Below are 16765 nucleotides of genomic sequence, written 5' to 3' on the forward strand. Positions count from 1 at the left end.
CTGCATCAGAAATAATGCCGTTTGACAGTATGTTGACTGCCATGGCTCAATGCTATGGAGTCCTGGGATTTATAGGCCCGTTACAAACGGGCACCCTAGCACGGACTCAGTCTGTACTAGGGTTAGAAAGGGGCGTCTCTTCCAGACGCCCCTAACCCTATTACGGACTGAGTCCGTACGAAATGGCGGCGGCTGTTCCACATGGCTGCCGCCATCTTGACGTAGCGGACGCACTGCGGGCACACGTCGCTCCCTGGAAATGACGCCACGAGTGCGCACTTCGGCACTTGCAGTGTCTCTTCCGGGGTGCAGGAAGGAGCACGATTATCACGCTCCTTCTTTGCAGCATCCGGGAACCGTGCCGTTTGGCTGCTGCGGTTCCCGGACGCTGCAACCAGCGGCGGCAGCAGACTGCCGCTTTTCGGTGGTCTGTAACCCGCCTTAGTTTATTCTGGCATCTGACAGAGAAGGCTAAATATCTCACAAAGCTACAAATCCCAGAATTTTATAGCATTGAGCGATGATAGTTAAAGTGGTGTCAAACTGCATTACTTCTGCAGTGTAGATGCAGCCTGAGCCAGCCCCTAAAGCAGTTTTATGAAAGTTTATTAAAGGTCTGTTTCTGTTAAGGTGAAAATACATGTGCATATGTGTGACTGAATATTAAAATCAAGTATATACAAAGCTACATATATATATACAGGAACCTCTAAAGAAGAAAAATAAATTATTATCAGAGTAGCAAAACACAATTGTCATTCTTTGATATGTTTTTCAGGTCCTTTTCCGAACAGTAGCCATGATGGTTCCTAATTATGCCCTCATTGCTGAAATCTCTCTCTACTCCTATGGATTTCTGAATGCTAAGCCACTATCAGTGAAAATAGTGATGACCTACAGATTGTGCTCAGAACAGCTTTCATCTCAGTTTCATTATGACTATGGTATGCGTGCTGTGAAAGCTGTACTAATAGCTGCTGGTAACCTAAAGCTGAAATTCCCATCAGAGAATGAAGATATACTTGTAAGTGCCAAATTATATTAATTTGTCAAGATGAAGCATAGGCTAGAAATTGTTAAAATGAATAATAATAAATTAGAAACTTGACCTTAGGGGCAATCATGAGTGTCTAGGCCTCAGTTTTTTTAGTACCTTAGTTTGTATCCTCTTGGGTGTATTTTTTCTATTTGTTAAATTTGAAAGTTTACTTAACTGTATGTTTACATTTCATTTTAGTCTCATTTCAACTTAGTCTCATTTCATTTCTAGTGTGTTCATTGACATTTCATGATTTTACAAATCAAAGGCTATAATACAGTATACACTTACCTGGGCATAAGCACAAGATTTTAATGGGAGTTTTGTCCCAATGACCATAAGATTGTTTTGCTAATTTGTCTCGTTTGTTTGTTTAATGGGATTTGAGAACAGTCTGACTATAACATTCATTATCTCACTGGTCACCAAGGATGATTCGACTGATCTGACTAGCTGGATGTCCCCTTCCATCCTGACTACCCCAGATGTATCCCTCCCAAAGCTGTGCTCAGTGAAAGAAACCAGTGCACTATTTTTATACTGTATACTGTAGGCAGGGTTGAATGTTTGAACTCTGCTTGAGTTTCTTCACATAAGCCTGGGCATGGTACTAGCTGTAATAACACTATACCCATAGAATGTTGCCATCAGTTACATGACATTAGTGGATTATGAGAGAATTTTCCGATAAAGAGAATGCCTTATGCAAGCTCTTGATGTGGTTTTGGTCAACGGAAATGTGGGACCTCTTAGCAAGTCTGCTAAGAAAAAAAGATAGTTACTAGACCTAAGACCTAATTTACTAGTTCATGATGCTGGAACACAACATGAAATCTAACATAACAGGCTTGCTGACATTGCACACCCCTTACTTGCTGCCACCATTGCATCCAACCTGAAGGCCCCTACCATGGCCTGCCTGGCTACACTGACATGGTCAGACACCCCCTTCCAATGTCATAAACTGTGATGGAGGCCTTCAGAGTGGACACAATGGTGGTGGCAGGTAAAGAGGTGCAGGGCCCATGTGGTTTGCTTCCTGTTGTGACAGAGTTTCCAGGAAACACCACTGCAAATGGCTGGGCTTTTAAGACTGTTTTAAGGACTCTTTGGTCCAGGCTTGGTCCAGAACTGCTGGATTGGAATTTGGACTGGCTGATGCTGGCGTGGGGCATGATGATGCTAGACTGGGGGGAACAGCCATTAGTTTTTAAGGAGAATCACACTTCCTGGAGTTAATCAGGAGGACAGTGCTACTTATAAACAAAGCACACAAGGGGGAAGTCCCAGGGGGCACATGTTACCTGTTCTTGTTTTAATGACAAATACATAAACTGAGTGAGAGGGAGATTTTTATTATGATCAACTGATCGAACATCAACAAACAACAATCAACATACAATAGTTAATAATTAAAATTTCACTTGTAAAATTATACTAAAAGGAAGAATATATATATATGTAAAGCACATGATGCAGTGTGCAAACTTTTTATTCTTTATTTGTTTACATTAATATTTATGATGTAAACTAGAACATAATTTGTGTTCTGCTGCTGTTTTCCTGTTTTTATTCAGCTCCTTCGATCAATCAAAGATGTAAATGAGCCAAAATTTTTATCACATGACATTCCTCTTTTCATGGGTATCACTAGTGATTTATTCCCTGGTGTTAAGCTTCCTGAAGCTGACTACAATGTGAGTACATTTATAGACTATGGTTCCACCTTAAAACTTATGAGGCATGTTTCTGTGACAAAGGTTCATTTTTGTTTTTTATTTGCAACTTTTGCCAGCAAGTGTCCAAAGTGCTTTGAACCCAAACATTGCATTAGAAGCCTGAATACATTGGTATCATTCCACTAACACTTACCCAGAAATTTGAGAACAAATTTCTGGAGTTAGCACATGGGAAGGATTGTGTCCCAGTTTTCCAACTTCATGTATGTACTGTCTTTTGTGCTACTACTTGCACAGTGGTTAAATTCAGTGCACTTGTACTGGCAATTTTTTTTTTACTTTTGTTTTGCTCTGCTAGCAACATGTTTGATTTACACCAGAATTCGACCTGTTTAGCAAAGCTTTTTTTTATTGTCATCAAAAAGGTTTGTTGCTGTTGTTTTTTTCCTTTGTGTGGACTACTCCAGATAACCAAAAAATTGCTCATTGCATTGCTGCACAACAGCTCTATGCAAACTTTCTTGGGACTAAATCCAATTAATCATAATAGGACTTAAGACCCCATGATAGATTCGCCTTAGGGTCACAATATCAGAATCAACTTGAAAGCACACAACAACAAATATGCATAGGATTGTGCAGTAATTCCCTTTCATTTTGTTCAGTTAAAGATTATATACACAGAGACTTAAAAAGATCTTGGAAGCAATCTAGGCCATGTCTGCACTAGCCAGATACCATGACCTCTTCACATCCCCAACCCCTGGTTCTGGTATGATATCCAGCCATTTCGGTACCGAATCCACCATCCCCCATTTCTCCTGACATAGGGACTCAAGGTGGCTAAACAACAACTTTAAAATAGTACAAGTTAAAAACAATACAAAAAACATTAAAATGTAGATACAGAGTTTTAAAAAAAGAAATAAACAATTTTAAAAAAATTACAAAACATTACAAATTACAAATTAAAATGTACCAAAATGTATGTGCTGTGGGCCCTTGGTATCTGCTGGGGTTTGGCTTCAAGACTCCCATGTGGATACCAAAATCCATGGATGCTCAAGTCCCACTATATACAATGGATAGTTAACTCATGTTCCTTATATAAAAACAGCAAAATCAGTATTTGGAATGTATGTATTTTTTGGAATGTATGCATTTTTGGAATATTTTCAAGCCTTCCTTCCAGCACAGTATATATACGCCACTCACTTCTATGCCATCACCCTCTGAAGATGCCGGCCACAGATGCAGACGAAACATCAGGAATAAATGCTTCCAGAACACGGCCACATAGCTCGAAAAACCCACGAAAATCTGGATGCCAGCCGTGGAAGCCTTTGACATCACACATAAATAATCTAGTTTGAGATGGCTTTAACTGCCCTGGTTTAGTGCTAGGAAATTCTGGGAACTGATAATGAGCCCCGTGTCCCCACTCAATTTTTTTTTTAATCCTCAATACCATTGTCATAGTTGTTTCAATCAGACTATTGAGATTTCTGCAAGTCAGTCCTTCCCATACATAAAATATTCAAAAATAAGTCCTGTTATGTCCAAAGGGACTGGTTCCCAGATATTTTGCATAGGCTTGTAACATGATTTGTTGAAGGCATCCTTCTAAGACTTTGCTTAAAAAAAAACACCCCTAATAATTATACAGTATATTTTCTTTTGTTAGATGAGATTCTGTGAGTACATTATAAAACTGTTAATTTCTCTAAAGCAATATTACAAGATACTTTTTCTGCAGAACCTCACCAGCTTTAGTTTTTTGTGGGTTTTTTGGGCTATGTGGCCATGTTCTAGCAGAGTTTCTTCCTGATGTTTCGCCAGCATCTGTGGCTGGTGGCATCTTCAGCATCTGTGGCTGGCATCTTCATTCTTTGAAGATGCCAGCCACAGATGCTGGCGAAACGTCAGGAAGAAACTCTGCTAGAACATGGCCACATAGCCTGAAAAACCCACAAAAAACTATGGATGCCGGCCATGAAAGCCTTCAACTTTACATTCACCAGCTTTGCTAGTTTAAAAATACGTCAGTGGTTTATTAAATCCAGATTATTATCCTATAGCACTGTAAAATTCAATTGACTTAGTGGACAGTGCTTTGAAGTATGATTTATAATTTAGAGTGTAGGAAAGAGCAATTGTATGAGTATGAGCTTGTCAAACAGAAATAATAAAAAGTTACTTTTTAAAACTATATTTCAGGATTTTTTGGAATGTGCACATGAATGTTGTAAAGAGCATAATGTCCAACCTGTCAAAGTTTTTATTGAGAAAATGATACAGACGTATGAAATGATGATAGTGAGACATGGGTAAGTATATTTAGGGAAATGGCCCTCATAAATGTGGCTATAATTTAGTCCATATATTTTTAGTGCAAAGAGGGATTCTAGACATTGGGACTTGGTACTGTACTTGGTGTGATAGAGCCAGTTTGGTGTAGTAGTTTGAGTGCTGCATCTCTGGAGATCAAGATTCAAATCACCACTTAGCCATTGTAACCTACAAGGTGACCTTGGGCAAGTCACGTACTTTCAGACATTGTGGAATCATAGAAGTGTGGAGTTGGAAGAGACCACAAGGGCCATTCTGTCCAACCCCCTGCCATGCAGGAACTCTCAATCAAAGCATCCCGGACGGATGGCCATCCAGCCTCTGCTTAAAGACCTCCAAGGAAGGAGACTCCACTACACTCTGAGGAAGAGTGTTCCACTGTCGAACAGCCCTTACTGTCAGGAAGTTCCTATGTTGAGGTGGAATCTCTTTTCCTGTAGCTTGTATCCAGTGTTCTGGGTCCTGTTCTCTGGAGCAGCAGAAAACAAGCTTGCTCCCTCCTCAATATGACATCCCTTCAAATATTTAAACAGGGCTATCATAATCACCTCTTAACCTTCTCTTCTCCAGGCTAAACATCCCCAGCTCCCTAAGTTGTTCCTCATAGGGCCTGGAGGGTAAACACAAACCCACTCTGATTATATCTCGCCAAGAAAACGCTGTGACAGGTTTGTCTTAGGGTCTCCATAAATTGGAAATGACTTGAAGGGATTATGGGATATTTCCATCAGTACTGAAGACACTTCCTGTATCAGTTTTCTAGGTGCAAGAACATTTTACTTCATAAAAACCAAGGGGAAGTTACTTGTTTTCAGTTGTAGTCTTCCTTTGTAAAATGTTAATGGCAGAAAGTTTCAACCACCTTTCTAAGTGTGATGAATTGGGGATGCAGATATATTTTGTAGGCTCTGGTTCCTTTCTTTCCTGCCATAGAGCCCCATGTCCCCACTCAAACTTTTTTAAAATGTTCAATACCATTATCATAATTGTTTCAATCAGGCTATTGAGATTTCTTATATATAACAAAATGATTCCCTCCCACATGTAGAATACCAAAGTATTTAAGGCAAGGGTAGGGATCATGCATCCCTTCAGATATTGTCATTCTACTACAGTTCCCATCAGTCCAAGAGAGTATAGACAATGGTGGAGAATCCTAAGAATTTAAGTTATCAATTTGCATAACATTTGTATATTAAGATAAAATCAAGATCTAACACTGCAAATACTACCCAAATACACCACCAACATTTCTCCAGAATAGGAAAGGCCCCTTGACTCCCACCTTGGTTGAGAGAGTGTTTGATACTTTTATAGCTAATAATGTAGAAGTAATATGAGTAGGCATGCTATGAAACAGCCAAAGTACAGAATTATAATTTAAAAAGTAATCATAGAATAGAATCATAGAATCGTACATTTGGAAGAGACCACAAGGGCCATCCAGTCCAATCCCCTGCCATGCAGAAACTCTCAATCAAAGCATCCCTGACAGATGGCCATCCAGCCTCTATTTAAAGACCCCCCCCAAGGAAGGAGACTCCTGAATTTACTAAACAAAATCAAAGTTTAATGACATTAAAAATAAAAAAGCACACATTGAAATGGTAAAACAGCATAAGAATAGCATGCTTCCTATTCTACCTGGTCCATGAAATTATATGACAAGGAAGTTCTAATTTAATTAGCTGCCAAACAGTCTGTTTGTTTATCATATTGCCAAATATGGAATCAAGCATGTGTCATTTTGAATAAAGATATATGAACAAGCAGAAAATTGGCTTATGCTGGAAGGCCCACCTGATGCTTGGAGTTTTCCTGCGTTGGGACCCAGAGGTGGGAATCATATCCTCCTCCTGATTTGACGCTGCAGGACTATAACTTCTATCACACATAGCCAGTTTAGCCAATGATGAAGGGTGATAGGAGGCACAGTCAAACAATGTCTACATAAATAGTTGCACATTCTAGGCAAAGAGGAAGTTCTCTTTTTTTCCAAGGGGAAAAGTTCCCATTGAATTTCCTGGATTTATCTTTTAATAAATAGAAGCAATTTCATAGGTAAATGGGAAGGATAACCTGCTTTAGATTTGGGCCCATCTAGGATACTCTCAGCAATGGGCCAGTCTTATAAATCATAGATGCTAACTGGTAGTAGGTAATTGTATATTTCTTTCACTTATGGTAATTAATAGATTTTTGATGGTGGTAACATAAATGACACATGCTTGATTCAGGTGACAGTTTGATTCCTGACATTCTTATTCATACATCCAAACAACAGGCAGCTTTCCAGTCTTTGAACTATACCAATTGTCCACTTCAGTTGAAACACTTTAAAATTCAGCAAGATTCTTTTACAGTATGATAGTAGAAACTTACTGTATTTCTAATACATCTTCCTTGCCTTTTTCTAGCCCTTTCAGAAATATCATGTTCTAGCTCTGATGGAATAAATGGTTAAATGTGTCTAGAATTAGTCCTTGTATTATGACATAGTGTAAGATACTGATTAGCAACTTTTTATTTTTCAGTTTTATGCTTGTAGGGGAGCCTTTTGCTGGGAAGACCAAAGTTTTGCATGTGTTGGCAGATACACTTTCCCTTATGAATCAGCGTAGCTATGGAGATGAAGAAAAAGTGGTACACAGAACTGTAAATCCAAAATCCATTACTATGGGACAGCTTTTTGGACGATTTGACCCTGTATCTCATGAGGTATTTAAGACTCTTTAATTTGCAATAAAATAGTAAATATACATTGTAGTAATAAACCATATACCCTTGGCTATATTTATGCAGCTTCCAAAAATACTTGCATTTGGTAGTAGGTATTAGCTAAATGAAATGTAGGGACTGTTGCATTCAGGTAATCTTACGTATCTGCTTCCCCCTCCAGGCGAATGTACACAACTGGTGAAAATATACTATTCACAAGAATCCTAATTTCAAACATTCATTATGGAGATTATCAGACAGGGGAAAAAGCTGGGAGTAAAAGGCATACTCCTGGCAAAGTCGCGCTGAAGATTTTCAGATAACATCGTGCCTATCCAGGGCTTAACCCATGAAGATCCAGGACTTCCCCATGAATAGTTTGTTGCTGGAGTATTCCTGGATCTTCATGGATTAAATCCTGGATAAGCGTGATGTGTCTGAAAACCTTCAACACGATCGCATTACTCTGCTGGGGGTATGCCTTTTACTCCTGGCTTCCTCCCCCCCCCCCCCCCAGTCTGATAATCTCCTATGCAGGATTATCAATAATCAGTATGGAATATATCGATTTCTATTGGGCAGTCTCTGCAATCGTTGAATGTGAATATGGTTGGCTCGTAGTCTGTTTCCAGGCACAATTCAAAGTGCTGATTAAGGCCTATAAAGTTCTATATGGCTTGGGTACAGGCTGTTTGAAGAATTTGTTGGGATATAGAGCCAGAAGGAAAATGTACAATGTGAGTTTTAATAGTAACCAGGCATTAAAGGGTTACTGTGAGCCATAATGATTAGGCATTTAAACAGGAAGTGACATCAAAAGGATAGTCAACAAGTGCTGTAAAGTACTGTAGACTGCTGCCAGTCTGAAAAGTCACTCAGGCAGGGTGGCTGGACTCTTTGTGAGACCAGAGGGAGAGGCAAGGCATGGAGCCTTTGCTAGAGTAGTGACGAGCATTTCACCTTAGAGAGGGTTGTTACTAGTGTGGATGGTGGATGGTGTCGATGTATATATTGTTGCACACAGTGGAACTTCTAAGAATAAAAGCCTCATCTGAGAGAAGTTTACAGTGTCTCTTTGCTCACTGAGAAAGGGGAAGGTGTTTCTCCAGCTCACAAGCTGCTGACTACAGTCACAAAGGGGGAAAATCTGGTGCCAAACGCTGACGTGTTGCGCAACATCAAAATCGTTTTAACAGAATTATATTATTGCATGTGAGCTAGCCTGGACTTTGAGGTTGAAGTTCTGTGTCAAAACTGCAGAGCATAAAGCTCTGCAAGCATGCCTCCACAGAGCTTCACTTTTCATTTCTGACATGCATCCCCACATATATTTAGAAGGATAGAGGATAGATGAGCAGCATCTAGATGCAATTATTTCACTTCTGCTTTCTCCTGGCTGCAGAGCTGCCACCAGAAAACTGTCATGGTGCCCCTTGCTTTTCCCAGCCACTACACATCTGTGTGGATACATGCAAACTGTAAGAGGCTGACTTGTGGACAAGGGTGAGGAAGGAGGTATTCCATTATAGAAGGAGTTACTGAATACCTCCTTCCTCACCATTCCTTAGCCTCAGGTTATGTCTGTACACTGACATGATTCTGGCCTGAGATCTTCAAGGGAAGCTCTTCTTTTGGTTCTGTCACTTTACAGGCATGTTTGGTGAAGACGTTGGAAATCTTTCTTGGTGGTTGCTTCTAGGCTGTAAAATGCCTTTTCAGGGGGGAGGGGCTAGACTCTCAGCGGATTTCGATACCATTAACCATGGTATCCTTCTGAGCCGCCTCTCTGGGATGGCACTTAGGGGCACTGTTATGCAGTGGTTCCAGTCCTTCTTGGAGGGGTGGACTCGGAAGGTGGTGTTGGGTAGGGTTGTCATAATTGGCTGCCACCAAACCGGGACTAAATAAATAAATAAATAAATAAATATTTTTTAAAATAAAAAAATGCAGGGAGGTCCAGGCCAAAGCGCCGAGCGTTGTGCTTTCTCCTGGGCCTCCACCAGCGCCGGGGAGGCCCAGGAGGCCGTACAATGCTCCGCGCTTCGGCCTGGGCCTCCTGCAGCCACGGGGAGGCCCGGGCCGAAGGGCCGAGTGCGCCGCCACCTCCGAGGCCTCCCTGGGGCTGGCGGAGGCCACACAACGCTTCACGCTTCGGCCTGGGCATCCTCCAGCCGTGGGGAGGCCCAGGCCGAAGCGCCGAGCCCAGCTTGGCGGCAAGACCTTCTCAGAGGCAAAGGACGCTCCTCCGCCTCTAGAGAAGGCCTTGTCTGTCCTGGGAACTGAGGGAGAGCGGCATGGGACCATGCCCGCCTCCCAGAAAGCGGGATAGTCCCGTGAGTTCCCAGGATTTGGGAACCCTAGTGTTGGGTGACTTCAGTTCGACTCCTTGGCCGCTGGCCTGTGGCGGTTCTGCTTTGTCCCCCATGTTATTTAACATCTACATGAAACCACTGGGAGAGGTCATCCGGAGTTTTGGGGTGAGGTGTCACCAGTATGCAGATGACACCCAACTCTATCTTTCCTCTCCATCTGATTCCAAGGAAACTATCTCTATGCTGAACCAATGTCTACAGTCAGTAATGGACTGGATGAGGGCAAACAAATTGATACTTAATCCAGACAAGACAGAGGTTCTCCTGGTCAGTCGTAAGGCAGATCAGGGAATTTGCCTTGCCTGTGCTGGACAGGGTTACGCTCACCCTGAAATCTCACGCTCACAGCCTGGGTGTGCTCCTGAACTCCACTCTGAGCCTGGATTCCCAGGTTTCAGCAGTGGCCAGGAGTGCATTTGCATAGTTAAAACTTGTGCGGCAGCTGCGCCCATTCCTTGAGACGTCAGATCTGGCTACAGTGACACATGCCTGGATTACATCCCGTTTGGACTTCTGCATTACCCTCTACATAGGGCATCCTTTGGAACTGTTCAGAAATTTCAGCATGTGCAAAATGCCACTGCCAGAATGCTGACTGGGGCCAGTTATAGGGACCACATAACTTCCTTGCTGAAACAGCTGCACTGGCTACAGGTTCGTTTCTGGGCACAATTCAAAGTGCTAGTTCTGATTTATGACGGCTTAGGTCCAGATTATTTGAGAGATCGTATCTCCCTGAACAAACATGCTAGAGCCCTAAGATCTTCCGGGGAAGGCTTTCTCTCGCTCCCTCCACCATCACAAGCTCGCCTGGTGAGGACACAAGAGAGAGCCTCCTCAGTGGCTGCTTCCGCCCTCTGGAATGCCCTTCCATGAGAAGCAAGGCTGGCCCCCTCCTTGCTTGCCTTTCGTTGGCAGGGAAAAATGGCTCTGTTCAGGCAGGCTTTTAATGTCTAGTCATGGGATGGGTTTTATATGGGATGGGTTGTGATTTTATTGTGCTTTTAATGTTGGTAATTTTATATTGTTTTTAGCTGATGTTTTAATAGTTTTATTGCAGTATGTTTTTAGAATTGTTATTGTAAGCCACCTTGGGTCCCTTCAGGGAGAAAGACGAGATATAAATTAAATCAATCAATCAATCAATCAATCAATAATACTTTACTTATTCAATGTATGTCCACGAAAACATTTGCAGGATGAATTTGTCTGTCTGTATAAGAGAACATATTCAAATACAGATTGCTTAGTTCTGATTTTAAAAAGTCTTTTCTGATTTTAGTGGACAGATGGTATAGTAGCGAACACATTTCGGGAATTTGCTTTAACTGACACACCTGACCGTAAATGGGTTATTTTTGATGGTCCTATTGATACGCTTTGGATAGAGAGCATGAACACTGTGTTGGATGACAACAAAAAGGTAATATCTAAGTGAATATGTGACTAAAAGCAGTTGCAACATTGTTGAAATAATTTGCTGTAATCAGAAATAAAACTTGTTGAAAATGCATTCATGAACCTAAATCTAAAATGCCAGATGTGTAAGGTAACCATATCATCTCAAAGTTTAATTAAATTGATAAATAGTAACAGATTGTGTGTTGTGTGCAATTGGCCAGAGTTTTGTTTTTTGTTTGGAGGCATGTTTTTCAGAAGCATCTGGTAGAGGCGGGAGCTGGTGTCTGGTGCTCTTGATTCTCATACTGTAGTCATTTATTTCATTTTTTGTGTTTGTGCTTAAGTTTTCAGATATGTGAAATCATTTTTTCATATCAATATTTTTGAGGCTGGATTCTCCAAATTTTCCAGTAAAATATCCCCACCTCACTCATTTCATGCTGAGGTTAAACAACTGGGCTAGTTCTGATGAATAGTTATAACAGATTTGTTTTATTATAACATTTACAAAAATATAAAATAATCTGTATAAAACTGGGTGTTTTTTTAGCTTTGTTTGATGAGTGGCGAAATCATCCAGATGTCACCTCAGATGAGTCTGATCTTTGAAACTATGGACCTCTCTCAGGCTTCAGTAAGTTAAATCAAAGTTCAGCTATTTTACTGGAATTATAATGGGAGATATTATGAAAATTTAAGAATATGTTTATTATTCTGCTATAGCCTGCTACAGTCAGTCGTTGTGGAATGATCTACTTGGAGCCTTTACAACTGGGCTGGAAGCCACTTGTAACATCTTGGTTGAACAAACTTCCTGAACCCTTGGAGGAGAAGGAGTATCAAGAACTTTTGAGTGATCTTTTCAACTGGTTTATTCCACCTGCATTAAGAATACGTCAGAAAAAATGCAAAGTAATTTGGGACTTTTCTCAAATAATATATCTAGCAAAAGTGGATAAAGGCAGTGTCTGGTTCAAACATGGCTACTTTTCAGCTTGTACAGATTGAGGATGTGGACAGGCTGCATGAAGTGAGAGCAAATGCATATTCATTAGATCCATGTCCAGCATGGTTAATGAAATCTGCCAGGGCTGGGCTCATAATGTGGCTATCAGAAGCAGAGAATCTCTCACAAAGACACAGGGTCCTAACAGTTTAAAAGAGCTCCTAGAGCAGGAGGACCTTTATTATTTAGATCCATTGCAATCAATCTCTGAGCCTGGATTTGGAACAGAGATCTTGGTTACCCTTGTAGCTGACTTGTACTGAGGAATGGATGTGGGGAATGGTATCCTAGTAGTTTTCAGAGCTTTTAGCACAATCAGCCATCATATCGTTTTGAACTGTTTCTGTTGGCTGGGACTTTTAAAAATATCCCCTCAAAGTGTAGAGGATATTTCCTATCAAAGGAGATGATGGGAAGTTCCCATTGTATATGCAGACTTGAACTCAAGCTGTGCATTAAAGCAGATGTGAATTTACTTTCTGTATCCAGAACTTTTAAATGTTATTGTGATATTCTGGTCTACACAAAGCATACTATACTTTAATCAGTATAATAATGTAAATTTTACAAGGAAAGGAATATGTGCTGGAATGAACCTATGAAGCTAGTTTCTATATGAAACAAAGACCATTCTCTCCTAAGGAATTACTAGAATTTCTTACAGGTTTATATTGATAATTGAAATAAAAAATTTAAAGGTAAAATTACTTTGGTAAGGTAAAACGAATATAAATATTTATGAAATTTGTATCTCTGTATCCATCATGGACATACATATACTTTTATTTTCCCCCCCTCTTCCTCTTGCAGGAGTTAGTTCCAACAAGTAATAGCAATAATGTGGTATCTCTCACTCAGCTTTTGGAAATGTTGCTTTGTGACACTGTGCAAAAGGATCCTAGCAATAAAAACATCCAGAAGTGGATTACGGTTGGTCTGAATTGAATATATATTTGAAATTTAGTTAATTGGTTATATTTCTTTTGGACAATTATTCTTCCGAGCTAGCTTTTTAAAAATAATAATAAAAATGAATGTTCAGAAATTGGTTTATAAATTACTGTAAGATAGTATACACGCCAAAGGCTTCAAAATGAAATTTACTGTGGGGGCATAATTATCTATTACAATAAATAATAGGTCAATAAGCATATGCCAGGAAAACACTATTTAATAACTGCTTTTGTTGTTTCTTGAAGGGTTGTTTTGCATTCTCCCTGATTTGGTCCATTGGTGCAACCTGTGATGGTGACGGTCGGATTGTGTTTGATGGTTTCATAAGGGATATTGTCACGGGGAAGTTAGACCAACATCCAGTACCAGCATCTGTGGGCAAATGGGAACATCCATTTGAAGAGAAAGGCTTGGTGTATGATTACATGTTTGAGGTAAGTATTCACTACAGAATTATTATTGGATGTTATAATTAAGATGTATATAACTACTGGAGAGAGCCAGAATGGTGTAGTGGTTTGAACATTAGACTATAATAATAATAAATTTTATTTATATTTCCTGCCTCTCCCTACGGATCGAGGCGGGATCACAACAAAAGAATCAACAGTGCAAAATACAAAATACAGTATTATCTAAAAGTACAACAATAGTACAGCAATAAAACAATAAAACAGCCAACAATACTGCTACCAATCATTAAAATATCCAAATCATCATCTGTTTCCCATGCTGTCAAGTCAGAAGTAGGAAAGTTCTTAAAAATCAGCTATATAAAGTCGGATGGATAGGCCACCGGAAGAGATCTGTCTTAAGTGCCTTCTTAAAAGCTTCTAATGTGGTAATAAAACGGATCTCTTCTGGTAAGTTGTTCCATAGTTTAGGGGCCACGGCTGTAAACGGTTTATGGGAAGTTGTAACTAGTCTAGTTTTCATGTATTCCAATAGTTTCTTCCCTGATGTTCTAAGAGTGCGGGGCAGATTGTGTAGGGAGAGGCGTTCCCTTAAGTAACTCGGGCCTCTATGACTCTAGAAACCAATATTTGACTCTCGCTGGGCCATAGAGTACACTGGATGTCCTTGAGCAAGTCACACTCTCTCAGCTTCAGAGGAAAACAAAGGCAAAGCCCCAGGATATGTTTGTCTTAGGGTTGCCATAAATCTGAAGATGCACAACAACAGTGTAACTGTTGAAAACAAGTGAGACAGCATACAAATAGAATGTTAACATACAAAGCTATGTTTTAATATATCGTTCCCTCCCCAGTAGACAAGCTATGCATTTGTATGGTTGTTGTTAAGTCCCATCATTGTTCAGATTTCCATGGTATACATAGTTTTCTTGTGAGTCCCCATTCAAACACTAATCAGATCCAGAACTGCTTAACTGCAGTACATTTCCTGTATTATGTGCTTTCAGACCATGTCATTTCTTGAATTACTTCTTTATCATATATTTTCCAAAAGTACAACAAATAATAAGGAATTTTATTCTTCAATACCCCAAAAGGTAGTCAATAAAATAGAGTTTGTATTAATTGGCAAATCCATTCTTTGTGGTCACTAGCAACCCTTCCTTTCCCTATATACTTTCTAGTGGTGAGGCATGAGATTCTTGGAATGGAAGAGCAATCCACCAGCACTGGGTTTAAGCCCATGTGCCAACGGACCAACATTCTTCGCAGTTGTGTCCATTAGGACTCCTTCCCTTCCCAATCAGTTTTTAATTCTCTTGCCTGCCAACCAGAAGGAAAAAATCCTTTCATGTTGAGTCAGTATTTTCTAAGCAATTTGAGGGGAAGGTTAAAGAAAACAGAGTACAAGTAATGAAAGAGGGTGAGAAAAAAACAAACAAAACAAATGCAGTAAGAAATAAAATCATTATCTTCTGTCTGATAGTGACCTAGCTAATCGGGAGAGGCCAGAGGGCAAGTAATAAAAATGCTCAGATGACGGCTGCCCAGCATATCTCTGGCAGGGAAACAACATCCAAAGGGAAAACAGATTTTAAAACGCCATTTTTAACATTGAGTAAAAATGAAAGAGAGGAAATAAGAGTTATGGAGGAATAGAAGCAAGATAGTACAGGATATAAATCAGAAAGATCAGAGGTTGATGAAAACAGTAAAAGTTAAAAAGGAGGAGAGTACCACTTTAAAAACAGTAGAAATTTGCCCTCAGGATTCGAAGAAGCAGTCCCCGATACCTTTGAAATATTAAATGACCAGTTCAGGGTGCCATATTGAAAAATCCATATGGGAGGAGTGGTTTCCTCGTTACCAAGCAACCTGAAACAACCAATCACAAAAAATCAGGTCAATGTGTCAGCAGTTACTAAGAGAAATCAAGAATCAAGGCAGCAGTCACTTGAAACTCCACTTACAATGACGCCAGATTTCTGGAAGTATTTGCAATGAATTTATGAGGATGTGCCTACAATGGCACAAGGCTCATTAGACAACAGTAAACAACTAATGAAAAAAGTGCTGATCAAGCATCCAGAAGGTTCTGAACACCAATGTTGAATTCAATTCCTGAAGCACAGCAGCCCACTGGTAGTAAAGCGCCACTATGGAATGCTACATATTATGTGCAGACAGACATTAGGAGTATTATTAAAGAGACAATCACAAATGAATTAGGAGCAGTGCTTTATAATCCAATTGGCAAGGTTAAATCAAGACAATTGGCAAACTCAATTAAATTTATTGATTATGATGAGTGGTTTTAATGCAATGCAAGACAAAGAATTAATTAACCAAGGGCATTCTGAATCTATATCAACTCAAACATTAAAGAGAGAGATGCAGCCTCAAGATGATAGTTCAACATATAGGAAGAGGAAAATACATTTTATTTATTTATTTATTTCATTTATTTATTTATCATCATGATTTATTATATTGATTATAATGACACTGAAGCAACACAGGGATTAAAATCTAAAAAATGTTTAAAGAAATCAAAGCATTCAAAGGATGCAAACACAGTGAGGATGATTCAGAACAACAGACAGATTTCTTTGAAGAAGTAATGGTAGTTGAGGACAGTAAAGATGGACATATTTCCTCCAATGAAAAGGAAGAGAAACAAGTGTCATCAAATAGGTTATTTCAGAGTGGGCATTCAAAGGCAGACTTTCGGTTTAGAAAGAGTTGGAACAGAATTCAAAAGAAGTTAGGGAAGCAGGGTAGCAACAGTGTTCAGGAGGTGGCAAACAACCCAAGGGGTGGAAATGCCTATGCCA

The 16765-nt window shown here is 39.9% G+C and overlaps 1 protein-coding gene across 1 annotated transcript in view; it reads left to right on the plus strand.

Annotated features, from left to right (window-relative positions):
* DNAH12 (dynein axonemal heavy chain 12) overlaps positions 1 to 16765 on the plus strand; it is a 149404-nt gene that overhangs the window by 49045 nt on the left and 83594 nt on the right. Inside the window, exons 28-36 of the mRNA XM_089522232.1 lie at positions 779 to 1024; positions 2617 to 2736; positions 4936 to 5045; positions 7602 to 7785; positions 11440 to 11580; positions 12109 to 12192; positions 12282 to 12470; positions 13375 to 13494; positions 13764 to 13952. Of these exons, the coding sequence (XP_089378358.1) occupies positions 779 to 1024; positions 2617 to 2736; positions 4936 to 5045; positions 7602 to 7785; positions 11440 to 11580; positions 12109 to 12192; positions 12282 to 12470; positions 13375 to 13494; positions 13764 to 13952 (1383 nt within the window). The remainder of the gene's footprint in view (positions 1 to 778; positions 1025 to 2616; positions 2737 to 4935; positions 5046 to 7601; positions 7786 to 11439; positions 11581 to 12108; positions 12193 to 12281; positions 12471 to 13374; positions 13495 to 13763; positions 13953 to 16765) is intronic.

Source organism: Sceloporus occidentalis, unplaced genomic scaffold, assembly GCF_023333645.1.
Source record: "Sceloporus occidentalis isolate IW3139 unplaced genomic scaffold, rSceOcc1.0.p SCAF_1, whole genome shotgun sequence".
Taxonomy (NCBI): Eukaryota; Metazoa; Chordata; class Lepidosauria; order Squamata; family Phrynosomatidae; genus Sceloporus; species Sceloporus occidentalis.